General features: G+C 43.7%; 2 protein-coding genes across 2 annotated transcripts in view; one reads left to right on the forward strand and one right to left on the reverse strand.

The window, feature by feature from the left end:
• The window catches only part of zc3h3 (zinc finger CCCH-type containing 3), a gene marked incomplete at its 5' end in the record, with an annotated part of 92,081 nt that extends 80,660 nt beyond the window's left edge, over positions 1 to 11,421 (reverse strand). Inside the window, 3 exons of the mRNA XM_079245345.1 lie at positions 6,913 to 7,064; positions 7,193 to 8,594; positions 11,376 to 11,421. Coding sequence (XP_079101471.1) covers positions 6,913 to 7,064; positions 7,193 to 8,594; positions 11,376 to 11,421 — 1,600 coding nt within the window. The remainder of the gene's footprint in view (positions 1 to 6,912; positions 7,065 to 7,192; positions 8,595 to 11,375) is intronic.
• Positions 11,422 to 12,746: 1,325 nt separating this feature from the next.
• On the forward strand, positions 12,747 to 21,747 carry cyldl (cylindromatosis (turban tumor syndrome), like). Its single transcript, XM_079245361.1, has 15 exons — positions 12,747 to 12,881; positions 13,099 to 13,560; positions 14,431 to 14,709; positions 16,119 to 16,179; positions 16,267 to 16,439; positions 16,548 to 16,713; positions 17,890 to 18,031; positions 18,221 to 18,331; positions 18,973 to 19,064; positions 19,142 to 19,205; positions 19,326 to 19,458; positions 20,180 to 20,288; positions 20,368 to 20,486; positions 20,958 to 21,171; positions 21,247 to 21,747. The coding sequence occupies exons 2-15, from the start codon at positions 13,114 to 13,116 to the stop codon at positions 21,429 to 21,431; spliced, it is 2,295 nt and encodes a 764-aa protein (XP_079101487.1). The 5' UTR covers positions 12,747 to 12,881; positions 13,099 to 13,113; the 3' UTR covers positions 21,432 to 21,747.
• The last annotated feature ends 2,480 nt before the right edge of the window (positions 21,748 to 24,227 follow it).

Here is a 24,227-nt window from a genome sequence, read left to right on the forward strand (position 1 = left end):
TTTCCTGAAAAGCCAGGCTGAAATGCAGAATCAGTGCGGATCTGGCAACACACCTGCTCAGAGAATCCCATTTCTGCTGGATGGTTGAAAAGGCCAGTTAATGAGATCCAACGGCGGTTTGACGGGACGGGAGATGCACATGCAGAGGAAACACCGTGTTTATCCAAAGAGCCAGCAGGGTGTGTGAAGGATCCTGCTTCCAGTTTAATATTCAGTTTATTTTTATTAATGGTTTTTACTTACTATTTATTCAGTTTGTTTTATTGTCTTAATCCTGTATTCCTTGTATGACTGTTGTTTTATTGTCTTATTTATTTGCATTTGAACTGTTTAATTCTGTTTTTACTTTGGCTGATTGTTTACAGCGCTTTGCTCTGGTTGTTTTAAAGGGCTTTATAAATAAAGTTGAGTAGAGTTAATCTGACATCTATAAATCATGCCACAAGCAAAAATATGATTTTTAAGCAGATGTTTGTCCTAAGTTTGAGTAAAGACTGGAAACCAGTAGGAAAGCAGGTCTGGGTCTCTGCAATGGGATGAAAACGGATCATTCCTGCTCTTTGTGGAGTGAAAACAACATTATAAAATGTTCTTTTTAGCTCCCAACATCCACCTGTTTGTCTCAACGTTCATCCTATGAACTCCAGCTTCAGGCAGCGACACAAACCTGTCTGGTTGGACTTCAGCAAATGTTGCGAGAGTCAGGTCTGACCGAAGTATCCACACTGAGCTGCATGTGCTGTGATGTGCGGGAAACAGACGTCAGCTGGGACAGCTGGTAAAACAAACAAACTAGAAACTATTAAGGTAGAAAACTAACTGGAACGTTTCCTGCAGGCACGCCTACAAGGCATCAGCCTGAATCAGCACAACAACCAGAGTCGTACACGACGACATTTCATCATTTAAAGTTCCGTTAAACATTAAGGAAAGCTTGTGGTCATTCTGCAGGAGCTTTACATGCTGGAAAATGTTTTCCCAAACAACTTTGGATCATATTTTTCCTTAATGAGGGAAATCTGAAAGGAATCTGTCTGTTTTCAGGGAAAGAAGGGAGTTAATCTTCCTGTGCTGCATGCTTTCCCCCTCCAACACGCCTTTTCTGGAACTCTACAGGGTTTATTTTCCACCCATGTTTCCCAGATCCGCCGGTACGGCACAAACACACTCCTGTATGGAAAGAAACAACGCTGAAGGATCTATACAATTGCTGAATCATGGCATTTACCAGCATGATTAATAGTGAGATAAAGTGATGGCGACGTCCTTAAATCTAACTTTATTTCACCTGCATGGACCCTGCACTTCTTTCTCCACACAATCAGCCAAAGTGAAGTTTGTTTCTTCGGCTTTAAATCTGAACTAAAGGTGTGTGTTTCATTTCAGAAAACCCCAACAGTGTCCAAAGAGATGTGCAGAAAAGACAGATAGAAATGTAACTATGAGGAGTAAAAGCAGAGCTGTGCTCCAGAGAAGACAGATAGAAATGTAACTATGAGGAGTAAAAGCAGAGCTGTGCTCCAGAGAAGACAGATAGAAATGTAACTATGAGGAGTAAAAGTAGAGCTGTGCTCCAGAGAAGACAGATAGAAATGTAACTATGAGGAGTAAAAGTAGAGCTGTGCTCCAGAGAAGACAGATAGAAATGTAACTATGAGGAGTAAAAGCAGAGCTGTGCTCCAGAGAAGACAGATAGAAATGTAACTATGAGGAGTAAAGGTAGAGCTGTGCTCCAGAAAAGACAGATAGAAATGTAACTATGAGGAGTAAAGGTAGAGCTGTGTGATGGAGAGAGAGGACGGAGACCTAAACCCCTTCAGGAGGCTGCCACATGGGGCCTGAAGCCGCACGACTCAGCACTCTTCTTCTCTCCGTTCCTGACATTTATCTGCTTTATTAGATTATCTTGGCTACATGGTTGTCTCTGGGTGCCCCCCCCCCCCACACACACACACACACAAATATCTACATAACACACCTCGATTCATTACAGTCCTAACTGCTTACTTAGGTTTATGCCCTCTTTAAATTAAAGCAGAGATAACCACACATTCGGGGAGCAGCGCCCTCTTAACGTGGCCGGGGAGCCTCCAACTAGTCATTGAGGAGGACATTAAGAAACATTGTTGGCGAGCGTATTATCATGCGTGTGTGGGTGGTCATAAGGTTGTTTTTTTAACGGGCTCATCTATAGGCAGTCTGCTTCCCATCATTAGTAATTCAATTTGCTCTTTATTAGCAGCTCTTATCAGAGGCACAGGCAGCTAAGAGCCGCTCTCCTCCTTCCATCTTCCCCGCGTCTTTAATCAGAGATGCCCCACGTTGCTCGCCTTCTTCACGTGACAAAGACGGGAGGCAGAAATGAAGACGGAGGAGCGAGGAGGCGTCAGAAGGAGGGAGGTTGAGCTGAAGCGGTGGTCCGGCAAGCGAGGAGTGCAGTCTAATGTTCATAGTGATGGCTTTTCTAATTTCTTCTGTCTCCGCTGAGAATGGGAGATTACAGCGAGATGGGCACGAGCCGTGGAGGGTGCACGCAGAATGACCGCAGGGTTGGAGGGGCAAGTGGAGGGAGAGGGGCGTGAGGAGGCGAGGGGGCTGTAAAAACAATGATTGCTTTCCATCAGGTTGGGCCTATATTCTACAGTTCGTTAAAACAATCCAATTTGCAAAAGGATAATTATGCATTAGCTGCTTTTTATCTGCTGGAGGGAGAGCGGTGCCAGGGCTTGATAGCAGCCGCGCTGCTCGCCTCCACCTCTGCAAATTACCCACTATCGGCACTTGTTCGCCATCACGGCTGAATTGGGCAATCAATTAACCCCCCCCCACTCCTCTGAGACTGACTGCACGCCTCCACTATGACAGCAGGCAGCACAAAGCGCCACATGGAGGACGGGATCTGCTGCCCTCTGCTGGACGGAGGGGGTCTGCGCTGGAGGCTGCTTTCAAACACGTCTGGATTCAGAAAAAAGGATAAATATTCAGTTTAAAGAGGAAAAAAAAAACAAATGTAGAGAAAATCTTTCATCTGACTGTTTTCTGCATTACTCAGGAGGACGGCGTGATTTTTACACGAGACACAACAAAGACAAAGACATGAGGAGAGACAGTGAAGCAGTCTGAAGCAGGAGTCACAGTTTCTGACTTAGGTTTCTTGAACGATGCCGGGATGAGAGTGCAGACTGATTTCCTTCACCGTCTCGGTTATATTTCAGCTCATTTTCACATCTACACAACGATCCTCTTCTCTACCGGGATGACCCCGGCGTTTCCAGACACACAGAACACGCAGGAGTAAAGGACTGGTTTGGTGAAGAAAGAAAAGCATCTGGGAGGAGTGAAATCACACAAAAGATTCGTGTTTCCATCCTGAATCAGTTTCATCAACAGAAAAGGAAAAGTTGCCCTAATGAGCATAAAATACTGGGATTATGTGAAAAGTGGAAACACAGCTGCAGTGTGGACCCCAGGGAGGGCAAGGAGATGCTAAATAACCTCACAGGAACTGGTCCAGGTGTACCTGCCTCTCGCCCAGTGATTACTGGTCCAGACTCCAGTTGCTCTGCAACTGAATCAGACGAAGCGGTTCGGATCCACTGGAAGCAAAACCACAATCGGCTGGTAAATGTGACAGATCCACTGTACAGAAGAAACAGACCCAGACCAGTAGTTCCCATCCGGAGGTCTCCCCCCATCCCCGAGGCTTTGATCACAGCCAGCGTGATTTAAATAAAAGTTGATGTAAACAAAGCATGGAACCAGTTTCTGGAGCACTTTGCACCAGTAAGGCTAAAAGCTGGCAATGACCTGAACGACTGGTTGGATGACAGGAAAGGATCCAGAATGCAACGTTAACGGTGAGAAGCAGATAAATAAAACATCGTGGATTCAACGCGGGGTGGAGAAGGGGAGAACATAGACAGTAGAGGGATATGTTGTTGTCTACGTATATGGTGTGTATATAACCATTTTCAGTCCATCTACCTGCGTAGAACCAAACTGGCTGGAACTTTGCATCCGTCCATGAGGATGTCCATTAATATGCCTGCTCCAGGCTCTGAGGACTGAAACCGAGGTGATAATTCTGCAGGACAAACCAAGCTGCAACCTCCAGCAGTAAAAAGTGAAGCCTATGGGGAAGTGCATAAAACTGCAGTTCCCCCTTCATCCACTAGGGGCTGCAAAACAGAGCAAATCCCCAAAGACTCCCATGTTAAAAAGACCAACTTCACAGCAGAAATAAACATGTTTACAGCAGAAATATACATGTTTACAGCAGAAATATACATGTTTACAGCCTGGTTCAAAAATCAATTTTAGGTTTAATAGATCAGGTTTACCTTCATGACAACTGTGGGGAGAGTGAATTTTTTTCTAACTCGACCGTTTAAAAGTAATTTAATCTGGAAGTTCTGCATATTTAGGGGCATGTCCTTTTGATTGACAGGTACTTCAAGTCAGAAGAACGTAGAACAACCGCGGTTTTTAGCCGGTTAACAACGTGACTTAGCTTTAGCCCGCTTACCTCCGTTAGCTGGTTAGCTCCTGTTATCTCTGGGTTAACTCGGTTAGCTCTTAGCTACAGAAAGCTCAGAGTTCGCTCGATGTCAATCATCCACCATGATGCTCACAGCCCCCCTCTCAGCCCATATTTGTATTTTCCGGGTGAGATGACACGCATGCCCTTGCCAAGATGGTGATGGTAGGAACCGCCCACCGAGCTTCAATTCAGCTCTTCAGAAACCTACAGGTGACGTTGCGGAGGCTCCGCCCATCTTTTTATATACAGCCTATGGGACAAACTAATCTTGAGAAGGAAAGAAATCCACAAGTGATAATTATGTCAAATATCATAACTGGGAAGATGCCTGTCCATTAGACCTCTTCAAATTTGACCTTTTTCATCAAACATATACAAACTGATATTATTCCCATTCTCCAAGGTCTAAACAAACTAAATATATCAGTTATTTTGGTCCTGGTCCTTGGCTACGCCTGCCTCATGAGCCATGTTGTTTTATTGTAGACGTTTTTGAAAAACAATGCAAAATTTGGGACATTATGTCCTTGTTTTCATTGTAGCTTCCCAGAGGCTGATGCTGTAGCACTGAAAGTTGTACCAGATGAAAGCTAATAAAATGTTCTTGGTTGTAAACCCATATGGTTGTAAACACATTAACAACAGTGTAAATTTTAACTCATTTTATTTAGGTGTCAGCAAGAGTAGTGAGCCAGTCACATTTCACTCCAAGAGTGAGATGTGAGACTCTGGGCCTCAACCTGTGTTGATCAACCTGTTGTTCAACAGGAGGTTCATAAGCTGGAGGTCATGGATAGTTGTGTCAGCAGATAGCTGCATCAGATGTGATGTTACACAGTGACTGGTGTAGAATAGCTTTCATTTGGTACAACTTTCAGGTGTTGTACCTGACCTTCTCCTTTGCAGATTTGGTCATGCCGTCATGTGAATTGAACAAGGTGAATGGCACCAGTTCCTGGGTCAGATACTACCTACCAGATACCATTTTCTTGAGAACAGAGGTTCATTGTATTGCAGCATTCACTCATTTTCTGAATCCAAGTAAGGGTCCCAGTCCCATGTCACTAGTCTATCAGAAGGTCAACAACCATTCACAGATAGAGTAAATGGGAGGGAGGAGGAAGGAGTACCTTGAGAGAAGCATACACAGGGAGAACAGCCGAGGATCGAACCAGTGATCTTCTTGCTGTGAGGCCACAGTGCTAACCACTACTGGCTTTCATTTGGTACAACTTTCAGTGCTACAGCATCAGCCTCTGGGAAGCTACAATGAAAACAAGGACATAATGTCCCGAATTTTGCATTGTTTTTGAAAAACGTCTACAATATAACAACATGGCTCATGAGGCAGGCGCAGCCAAGGCCCAGGACCAAAATAACTGATATATTTAGTTTGTTTAGACCTTGGAGAATGGGAATAATATCAGTTTGTATATGTTTGATGAAAAAGGTCAAATTTGAAGAGGTCTACTTTCCATTAAAGGAGTTTACTGCCGACCAGCTGCAACCAGAAACACGTAGCTTCATTCATTTCCCCGTCTTTCTTCACCGTTTCCACTCAGCTTTCCTGCACACATCTTCTACCTGCGGGAGAATTAAAGGTCGGGCAGAAGATCCTGGAAAAGCGGTCCGAGCCGGCTACGTTCTGAAAACACACCATTCAAAAGTCCAGATCCGATTCCTCATACCTCTCCCCGAAGCCACGCCTCTAAAGCACAGTAGCCTTCGACAGAGGAACCTGGTCTGCCACAACGGCATGCCGTTAAAGCATGTACTGTATTTTGGTGCAGTATGTAGCTCGTATAGCGAGCGAAGGCTCTGGCTTCACTTTTTTTTACAAGTTCCCCTTCAGAGAGCACATGATTCACACACCAAGAGGGGCACATTCAGAGGGGTTGGGGGGGGCAAATGGCCGTTGAGTTTGATAACTATTCAATATTCTAAAACAAATCAATTAAAATGATTGGATGGCGTCCTGTTTGCTTTAAGCTTTATAGTAAAAACGCTCCTGGAAAACATCTCATATCCCTCCTATAAAAGAGACAAACTGTTTCTGTGTTTCATGCAGCAATAAAAGCAACCGAACATCCCGCGATCAGTCGATCAGTCGGATATAAAAGGATTTCAGACGGTTAGCAGATCCCAGATTCTGCAGGACCTGACATGAAGAAAAGGCCATGCTTATAAACGCTTTATAAACACCTGGCCAGTCATTGGCCGATTCCAAACTTGGCTCAGATGTGATTGGTCAGCTCTTTCCAACCTGACGGGCGCCGCCTGCAGAGCGTCCTGCCGACAGTAAGAAGTCTCTGGAAGCGTTTGGTGAATTAAAAATACTTTTTGTCCTTTAGTGTGTGATGTGAACTTCTTACTTGCTCTTGACATGGTGGGGGACAGTCGCCTCAGCTTGTGTCTCCCAAAAGACACAAGTTCCCTGGTGGGCGTCCTCCTGGGTCCCGTGGGACTCCTGGTGGAGCTGTGCGGTCGGCCCCGTGGGGAGTTGCCTCTGTCTGACCCTGCGGCGCTGTGGTGACAGTACAGGACGAAGAGGACGAAGAGTTAGTAAAATGAGAGAAAAACTAAATGAATGTGTGAACAGCTGAGCGTGAAAGACTCTGCTGCCCCCTTCTGGTGGGAGACTGAAACAGCTACCTGCTTGCAGGCCTCCTGATGATCTTCATCCGGCTGCGCAGCTTGAACCCCCCAGGAGAGGAGGATGGAAAGTGGACACGCTGAGGTAAAGCTGGAGAAACAAGCCCCGCTTTCGTCCCTCTGTTGCTTTTCTCTGCCGTCCAGGTGAAGGCAGATTTACGGCGAGCCCCCGCTAGTCCTCCGGTGACGGCTGGCGAGGAGCTCTGCCCTCCTGCCTTCCAGCGGTAACGGCTGCTGAGGGACGAACCTGTAGAAGAACTGGAAGTTCCCTTTTTCTTGGCGGAGGAGGCCGAAGCTGCTCTGGGTTTCCTGGCGGGGTCTCCTCTCTCCTGGCTTCTGGGGGGGAGAGTCCAGGTTTTGGGGGAGAGGGGCTTCCGGGGCGTTCTGGTCTGGGCTCCGGCTGAAGAAACCCATCTGTACTTTGAGGTCTTCGCGGCGACGATGCCGGGGCTCAGCTTCCGAGACAACTTCTTTGTGGGTGTTTTCTTGCCGAGTGGCGTGGGGGGGGCGTCTCCAGCGGAAGCGGCCTTGGTGCCTGATGTTGCTGTGGAAACAGCCTTAGCTTGGGATGAGGAACCACAGCTAGCCTGTTTGAGCTCCACCTTCCCCACGCTCTGACTCTTCACCCAGGTGAACTTTGACTTCTTTAAATAAGCGGCGCTGGCGGGGGCGTGGCTGCTCTGGGTCGGGAGGGGGCGCGTCGAGCCACTGAACGGCGCTTGTAGCGCTGAAGCGGTGCGAGCAGCTTGTAAAGACGCTGAGCTTTTACTGTCGACCCCGTGGCCAGTGGTGTAACTGGTTCTGCTGGCTTGGTTCTGGGAAGGGAAGATGTTGGCCTTCGCTGGAGGGAGAACATCTGAGGGAGCGCTAACTTTCCGTCCTGGCAGCAGAACATGTCTGCGTTCAGACGTCTGCTGAGTCTTTCTGTGTGGAGCCAAACTGGTGCCTGTTGAACTGGAACCTCGCTGAGTCCCAGCTGCTGCTGGGTTCGGTTTCTCCGTCACGGCTCCCGCTGTCCCTGCCGCGCTGCTTACATGTCCTTCTGTCTTCTGCTGAGCTAGAATCCCTGCCGCTAAGCTGGTAGCGCTGGTGGGACTGGTCTCGTTCCGTCCGCCCTGACTGGGAAGCGAGATGCTGGCAGATCCATGTCCAGTGGCAGACTGGTGAACGGAGGAGCTGGACGCTCCAGCACAGGACTGGGGGCTCTTATTCCTCAGAGAGTAAGTTTTCCTCCAACTTCCGCGGCTCTGATGAGCGTACGCTGTTCCTCTGGAGCCGTGAGGATGGAAGCCGGATGCAGGGAAACTTCTGCCTCCGGCTGCTGCCGACGCTTCTGGACGCCTCGGCTCTGTGGCTGGAAACGGCGCGTCTCCGTGGACGCTCTTGTGTTTATTGATCAGAGCTGAGAATTTAAGAATAGAGGAGGTTTAGTTCACATGATTTTGTAGAAAAACTGGTTTTCACAGCTACAGTTAAATAAAAATAAGCTTCTGAATTAGGGCTGCTTGATTATGACAAAAAATATAATCCCGATAATTTCGACTGAAATTGACTGATCTTGATTATTTATCACAATTATCCAGTATTTTTAAACAACGCTGTGCGTCGTGGTGTTCTAGACTCTGTGTCGTGCATTATAACCGTCTAATGCACAGTTCCGGATCGTTTAATCCGCTTTTACCGCCTATATAGGAACTATTTTATAGGGGTGGGAAAATCAAATCGAAAAAAATCGAAAATTAGGTAAATAAAATTAATTTATTTACCTAATAAATAAAAATAATCCACTATAAAATTTTTGTCCTTTTTATTGCTTTTATTGATTGTTTTACTTGTCTTTTGGGGCATTATAGCTGCAGAATGATGGTCTGGCTACTGTGTTGTTTTTTCCTAAGTGAAACTAAGAAAAATGACGAGCAAAACAAACAAAAAAAAGATTTATACATTATTTTTGTTTTTAATCTACAAAAATCCGCAATATCGAAGATTTATGAGAATCGCAATTTAAATCGAATCAGCACCCAAAAAAAATCAGAATCGAATAAGGACAAAAGCATATCGTCACAGTCCTACTATTTTACGTTGGCCTGGATGTACGTTTTATGCCAAACAACCGCTGTCAGGCTGCAGCAAGTTTCTCTCATCCACCTGTTAAAAAACAGCTGATCTGAACCAGCTAATTAACGCATTGCTATGGTAACGCCCCGGTACGGAGGGATATTACAGTGTTAATTCGCCAAACTATGTATAGGAAAATAATGCAGCCAGTTCTCACTGACAATGGTATAAACTATGTTTAGGTGAACTTCCACAACCTACTGCAGTTATTCTACATGGACCTGCAGCCGGAGCCGACTGAGACTGGCCGCCTGGGAGTGCTTTAGGACGGGAGAGGCTCCCGCTGCTCCTTCCTTACAGTAACTGCAGAACAATATGTGTCTTCAAGTCAGTCGCCAAAACACCAGAAAAGTCTCTAATAACTCCAGTAAAAGCTGCTAAATTTGTCGCTTTTAACAAAAAAAGTCTCCAGATTTAGCGAGAAAGTCGGCAAGTTGGCAAAAGTGTCTGAATGAAAGCAAAGCGGCTGTGGGAGGAGTTTACAGCACAGCGCTGCAACGCCAGAGACGCTCGATTAGCAGCTGAAGACAGCAGGAGAGGAAACTGCAGAGAGAAAAATAACACCCTTTTATTTTTATCATCGATGGAAACCCAGATCGTAGTTGAGATTAAAATCTGATCAATCGCCCAGACCTATTCTGAATACGGAAATCAGTCATTAGCATCTCAGTCGAAGTAAAAAATCTGAAAAATACTCTGAATGTTTCCAAACAACACACAAAGAAAAGTTTGAATTAAGTAAATCTTATTATACATATTAATGATGCCACTGACGTATATCAGACGATTAAATCAATTAAAAACACCTTGTTTTGCTTTGTAAGGACACAAACAGTCATAAATGAGTAAACATGAGAGATGAAACGTGCACATATATCAGAGAGAAACAGAACATGAACCACAAACATGTCTGCAGTCTTCATGACTCAGGTGAAATCATGGCTGCTGTGTCTTCCAGCTACTGCAGTCCTCCCTGGTATCCCTGCTCCAACACACCTGACTCACATTAGTCAGTCAACATGCAGAACTTTATATGCTGTTGGATGCATTTAATTTGAGTCAGCTGTGTTGGAGCAGGGACACATTAAAAATTTGCAGCCCTGAAAGGATTAAATTTAGTCGCCCTGGTCCAAATAAACAATCTGGTTTTTACCAGGGGTGGGAAAATCGAATCGAAAAATCGAAAATTGGGATTTTTTGCTTCACAATTTTAAAATCAATTTTTTTTTTTGTTAAAAAAAAAAAAAAAAAATCAAGTAATTTTTTTTTCAAGTAAATAAAAAGAAACCACAATAAAATTTTTGTCGTTTTTTGTTTTTTTTAAAAATAGTTTTTATTGGTATTTTTACTTGTCTTCTTGGGCATTATAGCAGCAGAATGATGGTCTGGCAACTGTGTTGTTTTTTCTTAATTGAAATCAAGAAAAATGACGAGCAATAAGAAGTTTTACACGTTATTTTGTTAGATTTTAAACTATAAAAATCAGCTATATCAAAGAATTGTGAGAATCGCAATTTAAATCGAATCGGCACCCAAAACAATCGGAATCGAATCGAATCGGGACATAAGCACATCGTCACAGCGCTGGTTTTTACACATCTTCACTTTGGCACAACTTTAAAGGTTAACATTTCAGATTCCCTGACTCAGGTACAGATGTCGAGTTTGAGAAGAGGGATGAGGTCTTGGGTTGAGGTCCAGTACTGGGATCATTGTTGGTAGCAGGAACCAGTTTAACCAGTCCATTTAACTGGCAGTTTTGGTGTCCATTTGCTGTGGTGCATTCTGACCAGACAACCCCACTTTGCTCTTATTTGTCCCATCTGCATCTTTTGAAGCACCAGAGGTAACCGACATGTCACGTGCCTCATCAGGCTCGTGAACGACGTGACCCACGTGACCCGGTTCCACTGACTTGGATTGGAAGCTACAGTTTAACGTCTGCTCTGGAAATTTCACACAAAACGGACCAAAAAGAACTGCGGACAGCTGCGGACTTCCCGCTTCTTCTTCTTATCAGTTTGTGACAAACAGACGTTTATAAATGTATAAAAAACAGACTTACTCTGTAAAAGATCAATCTGCCTCTTCAGAGCTTCTCGCTCCTCCATGTTTACCACTGAAATGCTGCGTCATCACATCGCGACCAGATTAGCTGACAGACGCGCTGTATAGTAATCCCTCTTTCATGACTTACAGGCTTGTCTTGTTACGAGCTGACAACCAGGGGCGTCGCCAGTAATTTTGGGCCCTGTGAAAGACAACGACATAGACCCCACCACTTGATCGCAAATTTTAGATTTTTGTTTTTGCTTCAAGCTGATAAAAATAACGTTTCATGGGAATAATAAAGCTCTAGGGCTGTGTTTAACCCTTTATGGGGCAAGTGACTATTTTTTTTATCACTTTGTTTCTTTACATATTCAGCATGAAAACTATTCTAACTCTTCTATACTTTTTTTTTGTTACTATAACAACAGAATGGAGGTCTTGGTTCATACCATAAGGACAATTTTAGGTTAAAATTTCTTATTTAAAGGTATTTTACCCCCCCCCCCCCCCCCCCGCCCCCCACTGCCAAAACGTTTTTCGATGTGAACTATTATTATTATTATTATTATTATTAGTAGTAGTAGTAGTAGTAGTAGTAGTAGTAATAGTATAGTAGTAGTATTACTATTATTATTAGTATTTAACTCAATTAAAGCTTTATTAAGGACACAGAATCCTGGTCCATAGAAATAGAAAAAAAGAGGAGGAGCAATGCAAGACAAATTACAAATATAGGCAGGATTGCCAGTTTTTCCAGATATTATTATTATACCAAGGCCGGATTATCCAATGGGCCGTATGGGGGCCACTTGGGGAAAACACCAGCAGTTTGGACATAAAATAAAATGCATATGAAGAACAGATAGTTCCACCACAGTGTCCAGTGTGTTGCTATTGGTACCATTGGCTGAGAGATGTTAGAAATGTCGTTTCACAGTGTATCATTCACAATTTTCACAATGTAGTGGGGAAGGGGGGCCCTGAACACTCTGGGCCCAGGGGCCTGTGCACTTTTAATCCAGCCCTGGATTAAACAAATTTTAAAAATGATATATGAGCAAGACAACTATCTGTTAATTTTATATCCTTTGTTGGTTTTGTTTAAACTACAAATTAAAAGATATAATCACTTGTTAAAACAAAAGAATTACGAAATCTGTCTCAATAAAGCGACGCTAGCCTGTAAGAATACACTGAGGGCAAACAAACCCCATGTCTCCAGCTGTCTGTCAAGAGTATTGAAAGCAAAGCGTCTATTTCAAACTTTTCCTTTCTCTGCTTGTTTTACCAACATAAATACAATAATAACAGAGACATTGTGTAGAAAGAGTTGTTTAGGAGCTCTAAAAGCCTTTCCTGGCGCTGTCAGTCTCATCGCAGGGCTGGAAAGTCTCCGTGACGCTGCTGGAAAAGTGAAATAAAATGAAAGAGGAAGTGAAACTTTAAGCAGCTGGTTGGTCGTTTATCCAGAAGAGCGAAGAGGCGACACAAAACAAGACCCAAAGTTTATAAACTAAAGGTAGGGAGTGATATTGTCAGGTTAAATTAATCAAAGTTTCTAAAAAGTTCTAGTAATGTGTAAGTAAGTCATCATGGAGGGTTTTTAACATCAGCTGTCATTAGAAGAAAGCTTGTGCTTTTCAGCTATTAGCTTCAGTGTTGCTTCACAAACTGAAAGTTGTTCAAACTGCAGCTATTGTTTATGTTTATGTTTGTATTTGTGTCTCTGACTTCAGATCCACCTGGACAACATGACGTCAACAGATTGCAAGTTCTTCATCATAACAAAAAGGCTTGAAAATCCACAACACATCAAGCCTGGGTGTATTTGTTACATCAAAGAATTTAGATTTCAATCAGAATTATCAAAACCTAATACTGAGGTCATCAAGCTGCTAGTGACCCCGGTGACCTCGCGCTCATCAGTAGATTATCGCATAGACCTGAGCTGCATGGAGGAGCTGAGTGGAGAAGAAGCCGAGCTGCTGCTGGGCCTGTCTGAAGACCAGGACAGGTTGAGGTTCTTCAGAGACAAAGGTGCTCTCCACACAGCTGTGGGCCTCACAGTGGGGTCTGCTGTCACCGTGGACCAGGGTGGGAAGAAGCTGTGTGGCGTCATCCGCTATGTTGGACCGAAGGCAGAAACAGCATCATTCCTACATCCCATCAAAGCAAAGTTCTTCGGAGTCGAGCTGAAGGTGGGATTCATTTTGGCACAATTAGAACCAAAATTTATCATATTTTAGTTTTTTTGGGTTTTTTTTTAACTTTCATTTAATATCTATCTATCTATCTATCTATCTATCTATCTATCTATCTATCTATCATACATATATATATATATGCGCAATCATTTTTTTATCTTTATACATTTATTTGAATTTAATGTTATTTTATTTTTTTTATTTTAATATATTACATTGAATTATTTGAATACATTTTTATTAATATTTATTAGTTTTCTATTACAGTTTTATCTTTTAATTTGATTATAAAGTGTTTCATTCTTTTATTAAAATCTATTTAATCAGATTATGTTTTATTACTGTATTTTTATTATTATTTATTGATTATTTTATTCCATGTTTTATTTATATTTGCTATATTTTGTTTTCAAATTTTTTATCTTTATTTCTTCATTTTTATTATTATATTATGTTTAATCTTATTTTTTTCTGATTTTGTTATAATTTTATTTATTTAATGATTTAATCATTGATGTATTTTTAAACAATCTAATCAACATTATTTATGTTGCACATATAAAACACACTGTTCTGATTACAAATCAAGAAATTGATTTTCTACATGATTTGGGCCTAGATCCGAGGTGTCCAGTCGGTCCTCGGGGGCCGCTGTCCTGCAGGTTTTCAATGTATTTCTGCTTCTGCACAATGACTGACTCATACACAGAAAACCTGCAGGATTGTGGCTCTTGAGGACTGGAGCTGGACTTCCCTGACCACTCTGACAGAAATAAGATAATTTAAAAAGAAAACATTTAAGCACTCTTGTTTATAAACCATTCAAGTTGACTGATGGAGGTTTTATCTCTGTGTCTCCTGCAGGGAGCAGACAGAGGAAAGGGAAACACTGATGGGACCAATAACTATGAAAAACTTTTCATTTGTGAGAAAAAATGTGACATTTTGGTCCCATTTTCCAAAATCAGTCCTGTGGTCCCCAGCTCTCTGTCGCCCCCCATGTCAGGGCCCTCCTCTCAGGCACAAACAGACAAGCTCTCTCCAGGCGACAGAGTCACCTACTTCAGCAATGAGAAGTGTCGCCACGGCATGGTGGTGGACGTGCAGGATGAAGGTGGCGTTCAGACAGTCCAGATCTCTACAGTAAGAACTCTCCAGTTTCTTCTCACTTTATCTGAAAACTAAAGAAATAACGAACAGCTGTTCCTGAAAAGTGCGACATAAAGGCAGAAACTGCGGCTCTATTCCAGTAGAAATATTAGACATTCTACATGCTAAGACTGCACATGGGCTGCAGGTGGTTTTCCGGCTATAAATACACCTGAAAAAACCAGAACAGAATGTTGAAAATATCAAGTTCACGCTGCTGCAGCAGCAGGAGGAACCAGGTTTTATCAAGTCACGTTGACTGCATGCCATGCAGAAACTGCTCTGTTAAGGTGTGGAAACATTTTTAACTCATCTTTTTAAAACCTTCTCGTTTTCAGATATTTCTTAAGAAAAGCTTTTAGTCCATCATGAGAGGAGTGTTTGGGTTCCTGAAGTCCACTCACTGTTCATAAGCTTAAAAATACAGAAAAGTGATGTTTTCTGCAGCTTTCAAACAGCATATTTATATAAATGCAGACTGAATCGCCACAGTAATGCAACAGTTCTGTCAGGAACTCTGTTCACACGTTGCCTCGCTTCATGGAAATGGAGAATGTTGCTCTTATTGAACCGTCCTGGGCATTTCAGGAGGAAAATAACCATAAAAAAAACACCATTTCTGACTGAAAACCACCAGCAGGTCTCAGTCCTGGTCCTCAGGGACCCCCTGGCCTGCACGGTGTAGTCATTTCCAGCTTCACAAATCGGATTCAGATTAACTGAACTGCTCAAGTTGTTTACAAGCAGGTTAAAGTATGGAAACCTGTAAAAAGCAGCTGTCAGACTGCTGACCTGCAGCTTGTTTCCCTGCTCCAACACACCTGAAGAAGTTGACAGGAAGCTGTTGGGTGCATTTAATTAGTATCGGGTATGTTGGAGCAGGGAAACAACACGACCCGGTAGGACCGGAGTTTAACCCCCCTGCAGTATCACAGAAGCCATTCCACCGGAAACTGTGGGGGCAGTGTTGAGTTGTCAAGCTCACATGCCACCGCTGAAAGGAACAAACCACAGAAGAAGAGCATGGCGCCACTAACAGATGTAGCCATCCTGACAGAGCACTGCAACGGTTGCCATGGTTACAGGCCATAGCACAGCAGAGAGGGAGGAAGAAGCTGCATTTGTTTAAAAGCTCAGTTTCCACTTGTCTTCCCAGAGTTCCCAGCTTGTGTTTTATCCTGGTGAGTGAGGCAGCCGTGTTGCTTTCCATCGACTTGAACTGCTCTGACTCTGTTTTGTTTTGGGATGAACATGCATGAAGCTCTGTGAAGTCTGGAGATGTGATGTGAACGTTTCAGGTGCAGCTGTTTCCGTTTTCTCCTGAACAAACGAGACTTTTCCCAACACTTCCAGCAGTTTGTGACCCATCCTCAGCATTGTTCTTGCTTTGGTGGTGCTTTCAGGACACGGGGGGTACAGTCAGAGTCCCTCTCCACGATGTTGCCAGAGGAGAGGTGCCTTCAGGTTCGAGCAGCTTTTCACACGATGAAGCATGAAACCGTTTTCTGTTTTTCCAACCAGCCTGATGCAGATCTGTTGCTCCCCCTGCAGGACCGGAGAGCATGGAGGTCGACCCACCGCCTCAGAAAGGACTCGCTGATGATCTGTACTTGGGTGTAAACTCGATGGTGGAGGTGACGCTGGGAGCTGGAAACTCGTATGGAATCATCCGCTGGATTGGGAATCTGCCCGATCGAGAGGAAACGATGGTTGGACTCGAGCTGGTAAATCTCCGTGTCGCTACTGGTTAAACTGGTGTACGGATGCTTATGTTGAAGCTCGTCAGAGCTGCAGTTCATCTACAAGCAGTTTGTCTATCTGTGTATCCTCAGGAGGAGGAAGTTGGCGTGAGCGACGGCACCTTCAAACACAAGCGTTTTTTCAGATGTCCTCAACGGAGAGCGCTGTTTGTGAAGCTGAGCTCCTGCCGTCCAGACTCGCGCTTCTACAACATATCCACCAATCACAGCGAGAGGATGCCAGAGCTGCATGATGCAGGTCCGCACAGGCTGCACACATCCACATACTCACAGCTGGACCTTTAAAATGACGAGCTTGTGCATAAACAACAGCAGATAAACAGGATTCTTACAGTTACAAAACCTTTCCTGCAGCTGATTGTTAATCTGTAAAAAGCAGCATTAAAGCCCAAACCAGGAAAAACTGGAGCAAAAAGTCCAATTTTTACAATCTGACGTCCTTATTTGGTCTTTTAACTAAAAGTGAAAAAAATACCAATTTATTTGTGGAGTTTTACTGTTTATTACCATGTGAGTGTCAAAATGATTAAAGAGTAATATTCTGCTTCCTGGCGTCCGTTAGGGGACAGAAGACCAGAATCAGACTGTGTTCAACTGGATTTTAAGCACAGTTTAAACCATAAAGGGATGAAAAATGTCTCAGAAACTGTATGTATCAGTACGATGCGTTTTCATGAAGAAAAAAACATGATGTTGAATGATTATGCACTGTCTTATTGGTGCCACATGATCTGGACAGCATCAAATAATAAATAAACTTTATTTATAAAGCACTTTCATAAACCACAAGGTATCCAAAGTGCTGTACAGGTAAGTAAAATAAATCAACATTGAAAGCTTGAATAAAAAACAGTTAAATAGACAATATCTGACAAATAAAAGTGCATCTGCAGCTCTCTCCTCTTATCACCCCAGATGATTGTGTTAATAAATGCAAACGGCGAAAAGCCTCCAGAGACGTGACGGCAGAAGGTAAGACTTCATGACGGATGGAAACATGTTTACAGCCTGGTATAAAAGCAGTTTAGAAAGCTTTCTGCAAAGCGACTGCTGCTGATGAAGCTCAGAGGGAGTCCGTTGCGTCACGGCTGGGAGACAAACCTGAGGCTTCTCACGACGTCGGTGCAGAAATCTCCATGTTGTTTCTTCCAGACTGACTCCAACCACGCGGACACGGCTCTGAATGAGAAACTCCAACATTATGTTGTTTCTGTCTTACTGGTTTCTGTCTTACTGGTTTGGTTTAAGGACATGCTTGTCTGCATGTGGTGGTCCTGCTGGAGCTTTTCTCCTCATCTGGTTTGACTGCAGAGACCAGACACACACACACACACCTCTCTCCACACCTGGACGTGTGCAGAGCCTGCAGCTCGTTTATAAAACGAGAAAATTGTTTGTTTGTGTTTTTCATCAGATGAAGATTCACCGTGCAGCACAGAGACGCTGGAGGCGGTTCCTCCAATCAGCACGGAGCAGGTCAGCCAGCGTCTGATTGGACAGATGAAGGGGATCCAGGGGCACTGCAACTCCTGCTACATGGATGCCACCCTCTTCGGGTGAGGATGATGAAGATATGATGATGATGATGATGATGATGATGATGATATGGGCAGTTAGGTCCATCTCAGGACCATATGTGACCTTTTCTGCTTTAATACAAGTCTGGAGTTTAAAGAAGTATTTTCCTGTCTGAGCTGCTGGTGAAGGTAACGTTGGAGGTAAAATGTTTCCGTCTCTGCCTCCAGATTGTTTTCCTGCTCCTCTGTATTGGATTCCATGTTGTTCAAATCCACGACGCCTCGAGATGCTCCGATCCAGAGAACGCTGCTCCGGGACATCGTCAACCCCCTCCGCTGGTGTGTTAAACATTTTCCCTGCTGATGGGAGGCGATGACCAGGCTTCTGTTGGCTGGCAAAGCCTGAAGTAGAAGCTAGAGTCATTTTCCTCGTTGGAAACTGTCGTTAAGGAAAACTGCTTCCAGAAATAGAGCCGGACTTTGGAAGAGATCGCTGAGCCGGGCCAAGCAGCAGTGGGTGAAAACATTCGCTTGCTTGGAGAAAAAAACCGTGGCACTAACAGATCTAGCTTGGAGATTGGACGTTATGTCCGTCTGTAAGGAATGTGTCTGTGGTGCATCTGTGGCTCTGTTAGATTTCGTGTTTTTATTAACGAATGGACACGTCAACAACTTTATTACAAACGTTAGAAAAAGCCAGAAAAAAGTGACATAACCAGTTAGGAACCAGAATAATCCAGTTCTGCGAGAAATACAGCAACATATTTATCTTCTTTCTGCTTAAAAACTCAGTTTTTTTGTGCTGAAGGAGATAAAAGAAGCTCTTTTCCTCACAGCATCTGATCAGCTGTTACCGTCAGGAAAATGGGGAATGGGAATATCTGGGAAAATGTCGGAGCAGACGTGATTCTCCAGGTTGTGTTTATTCTCTGTGACGTGCAGCTGAAAGCTGGCTCATGTCTGCTGTGGTGTGTTTGCAGCCGGGGTTTCGTGCAGGGATGGCACATCATGAAGCTGCGGCAGCAGCTGCAGAAGCAGGGCTACAGCCACTCCTTCACCACCGATGAGAAGGGTGAGTTCCGTCTGGAAGCTTCCAACGCTCTGCATCCACCGTTGGGATGAAAGTCTGAAGCTGCTTCTGTCTTTCAGATCCAGAGGAGTTCCTCACCGTCATCATGCATCATATTCTCGCTCTGGACCCCTTGCTGAAGCTGTACAGGACCGCCGTTGACCTTTGTTTTCCTGCACCATGCTCATCTTCCAGCATCTTTTCCTCCACCAGGAGATGAATTCATCTGATCTGATCAGCTTCTTCTGTCTTTGTCGTCTTTAGATCGGCTGCAGGTAAAGTGCAGGAGAGCTACTGCTATCAGATTTTCCTGGACCAGAACCACAGCCTGGTTCTGCCGACAGTCCAGCAGCTTCTGGAACATTCCTTCCACAACGCAGGACTCAAGCTGGCGGAGGTAGGGTCTTCCCTCACTGTGGATGTCAGATGTAGCAGAGAGAAGTCAGCAGGAGCGTTTCTGCTGATCCTCCACTAGGTGGCGCTGTTGGACAGATTTCTGCAGAATGAGCTTTTCTTTTGTCTTGTCCAGCATTTAGATGATTTTCTGGAGGCTGTGTTCTGCTGGGAAAATTTACTTTGCCAAGGGAAGCATCATAAATATAATGCTCCCCTTGATATTCTGGATTTTTATTTTATTTTTCTATTTGTTTTGTATAATTGTTTGTATTACAAAGTTTTGTACTGCTGGACCTGAGAGGACAGAAGAGGGACAGAAAGAGGATCAAAAAGAGAAAAAAACAGAAAACACCTTGCAGAGAGAAAAAGAGAGAGAAAGAAAAGATAAAGAAATAGAAAGAGAACGACCTACATACATGTGCATGTACATAAGCACACATACACACCCGCTTATATATACACATATCTACACACCTATACACACTGGAGTCCTGTTCCCCCTGCGGGAGGACGAAGCCATCAACTATCAGGGAAACCCAGAGCTCACAAGCTAAATCAGACACACAGGAAGAAAACCAGCCCTTGTTAGTAAATGAACCTGTGTCACATGCAGAACGTACAGAATGGAACGTGTTCAGAGAAGAGTGATCATGCCAATGTGACCCCGCCCACATGCAGGCAAGAGAATCAGCTTTTCTGCTTCGTCTGCCTTCTGTCTGCAGGTTCCGTCCTGCCTCATCCTCCAGATGCCTCGATTTGGGAAGAAATTCAAGATGTTTGACAAAATCATCCCCTCTCTGGAGCTGGACATCACTGACCTCCTCTCAGAGGGTACAGTTAGAAACACACGCGTGCAGGTCACATGGTCTGGCAGCAAATTCAACACATGGTGTGTGTGTGTGTGTTTCAGGTCCTCAGCAGTGCATGCTGTGTGGAAACTTGGCAACAGAAGAGTGCACAGATTGCTTTAAAGATCCCGTTTTCAGCTCAACGGGATTCAAAGTCTTCTGCAGGACTTGTTCTGCTCAGGTTTGTGGTTTAATCCGAACGCCTGACCGACGCTGGAGATGCTGCGGTCTCCTTGTCATACGACCCGTCGCATCGTTCATCATCACATCTGCAGCTTTAATGTTGACACTTTCTGCCTTTCAGGACACAAAAAGAATTTTTAAATTACATCCATGTTTCTTAGTAAAATAACAAAGCTTCACTGTTTGTCCCCTATCTGTGTGTGTGTGTGTGTGTGTGTGTGTGTGTGTACTGGACAGTGTGACGGCTATCACAAGCTCAACGTCTGGCGTTTCAGTGTTTGTGGCTGTAAATGGTGTTTTTTCAGAGGCAAAACTTCCATCAGCAGCTGGAAACTTAAGAAAACTGTGTGAAATATGAAGATTTGTTGCTTTTTCTCTGCTGCGTGTCCATTTAAACTTGCATTATTTGGAAATTCATGATTAAAAAAAAAGGACAATTTCTCAAAGGAAAGTGTGTTTTCCTTCCCAGGTGCACTCCCATCCTCGGCGCCGAGCCCATCAGCTGGTCCCTCTAGACATCCCGAAGGGTTACGTGGGCCGCGGCGTCCCTCACACCCTGACCAGAGACCGGCTGGAGCTGTTCGCTGTGCTCTGCATCGAGACGAGCCACTACGTGACCTTCGTCAAACACGGGCCAAACAGCCACGACTGGATCTTCTTTGACAGCATGGCGGACAGACAAGGTGAGCGTGTCAGACATCTCTGGAAGCAGATGTAGAACAAAGAGTTTGCTGACTCAGTTTGTGGATGATGTTCAGGGGAAAGAGATGGCTTCAACATCCCAGAGGTGCGCGCCTGCCCCGAGGTCGGCTCGTACCTGGAGATGTCCCCCGCAGAGCTGGTCAGCCAGGCGCCGCGGGACATGAAAGGCGTGGCCAAGCGGCTGTTCTGCGACGCCTACATGTACCTGTACCAGAGCACCAGCATGTCTCTCTACCGCTGATGGGACTCAAGAAGCTTCTTCTTTTTTTTTAACTGTTTTCATTCCTATCTGCTGGATCGGTTCGTTGTCTTTATGCTGATGTATGAAAATATGGAGATAAAAAGCTAAAGATAGTTTATAAATGGTGCAGGGAAATCTGGCTTTCAGTAAAATTTATAGGATGTTAGTTAAACTTTGTTTACTGTGAAGGACAGAACAAACTGACATGGCTTTATTGATCAATTTTCACTCAGATTTACAGGACAAGCAGTAAAAAAGCTGTTGCTGTAAAATGTTTTGTTGTCTGCTAATGTTCAGGACTCTTTCAGCAGAAAAATTCCACCAAAATGAACCTAAACTTCATTCTTTAGTTTGCTGTTGTTGCCAAAGCTGAACACTGTTGTGAATTTTGTTCATAAAATCAACATTGGAGCTTAATGTTTTCTAAATATGATGGTTAATTACTTCTTTTTATTTGAATAAAATGTGTTGAGATTATTTTATTTTATTCTGATATAAAATTGCTCTTTTGTATTTCCATAAATGAAACAATGTGTGACATAAAGGTACCTCCTGGTACATGGAAACTGGGAAAACTGCTCTTATGGCTGCTGAATTCTAAAGTTCTGATGAAGTACAACAAATAAAATAAACACAAATTAATTACATTTTGTGTATTTGTCTTTACTTGGAGAGAAGATGCTGTATTTCTAAATGTAGTTGGAGAATCATGAGATTATGACGTGTCGCTTGATGTCCTCCCTGTTTCTCCAGGTGTTTCTCAATTCAGGGTCTGCACACTTCCAAGTGCGCAGACTGCGTAGGCAACGAAGTGTTCTGCGAGGTCTGCACACACCGAAGTGCGCTTACTGCCAGTAAAATGAGACGGCCTCTCTATTGGACAAGAATTACCCATAGTGCTCCAGTCCTCCGTTGCCTGGCAACTACATATGACGAGTTCATCTAATTACCGATCCCATTCTTCCACAAAAAGACACAAAAATAGTTTTAAAATGACAGAAAATGGTGCCAGTAATTTAACTTTGATTTATTGTCACTTTCCTTTGTGTGTAAATGAGCAACATGAGGCGGTGTCAAGCTTACTGGTTAACTACCAGACTGGTGAAAAGGTTACAGTTAAGCCACAACAATGGCCTCTCCAACCCACACAGAACATTCATAGTGATGCAGACACTGGAGGAGAGGAGGATGAAGTGTCCTGACTGAGAATAAAGTAACACATTTACTGGGATGGAGCAGGATTTGAACCACCAACCTTCTGGTTATCACTGAAAACACTTTTCCATATTGGCTCATTCCAGCTGACGTTAAAACAACCCAAACCGTGTTGCAGAATAAGCTTTTTGTTATTTTTACTTTCTTGGATTTAATGGTCATGTTGTGAGAAGCAGGGACATCAGAGTGGTCAGGTTCACTTTTACACCCACCAGACTGAAACTGTCTCTCCTCTCTGACTCTAGTTGCTCCTCTTTAGCTCACATGGTGATATGCTAACCATGACCTGACACCATGAACAACTGCTTCACCATCGCTGTGTTGGTTCCTCTCACTGGGATCACCTAGACAGATATTTTGTCCTTCTGTGATGCTCAGCAACGCCGCATGATGGCACCTCTGTCCTTCCTCTTGCTGTGTTGATGCTGAGTGGTTGAGAGGAGACTTTTCCACATTTCAACATGAAATAGTTGGATCTTCTGTCTTTGTGCTTGTTTTACATCTAACCAGAATGCAGATGTGCAGAAGTGGAATTAAGGCTTCATTATTACCTGTTTTTTTTTTTTTATATATGAGGTGAAAATGTCTGCAGCGGCGACTCATTGAGCCACAGCTCCACAGGAAAATACAAGCACATCTGCAGTTATAATATATCCTGAAGGAAAAGCTCTTAATAGATGATAAAGCCGGATACAGAGAAAACACACAACTCCTCTTTTTATATAATCCCACACACTGATATTTATGGACTTTCCTAAATTTAAAATGTGGAAATAATACACAAAGCAGGAAATAATCTACTAATAACAGAGAGCGAGAGAAGTTTTTATCTAACGGTGCAGCAGTGTGTGCAGATCAAGCTGTTGACTGGAAAGGCGAGGAGGAAGACATAAAGCAGAGCATAAACATATTTAAAACAGGTGTGAAAATTATTTCTAACAAGGTTCGTGGAAGATGAGGGGTAAAACTAGCAAATGAATCCGTGTATCATTCGTTCATTCGTTTTTCAAATTAAAACCAAAAATTTAAAAAAAAAACAAAAAAAAAAATCTTATTCTCAGTATTTGTTTCCAAAAACAAAATGCAAAAACGGATAACGACTAGTTCTTTCAACTTTCGATTTTGTGCTCAAATGAAAAAATGCAAAATCAGATAACACCAGATTCAAATGGGATATTATAAGTTCATATAGCCCCACCCTGGACGTCCACTGAAAGAACTTTACGTTACAGATCAATTTAACTCAGTTGAGCTTTGTTTGTATAGAATCAACAATGTCGTCTCAGGGCACTTCACAGTCACTCTTTCACACACACTGATAGCAAACATAGGTTTGGTCCAGTTCATGGTTGTGGGAAGCTGGAGTCTTTCCCAGCAGTCATTGGGGGAGAGGCAGGAACACCTGGACAGCTCACTGGACACTTTGGAGTAACCAGTTATCCCAACACTGTCTTTGGATGGTGGGAGGAAAGCCAGAGAGAACATGCCATGAACCTTCCCCCAGCTGAGACTCCAACCAGCAACCTTCTGGCTGTGAGGCCACACTGCTAACCACTACGCCACCGTTCAACACTGGGTCAA

This window comes from Telmatherina bonti, assembly GCF_933228915.1.
Source record: "Telmatherina bonti genome assembly, chromosome: 8".
Taxonomy (NCBI): Eukaryota; Metazoa; Chordata; class Actinopteri; order Atheriniformes; family Telmatherinidae; genus Telmatherina; species Telmatherina bonti.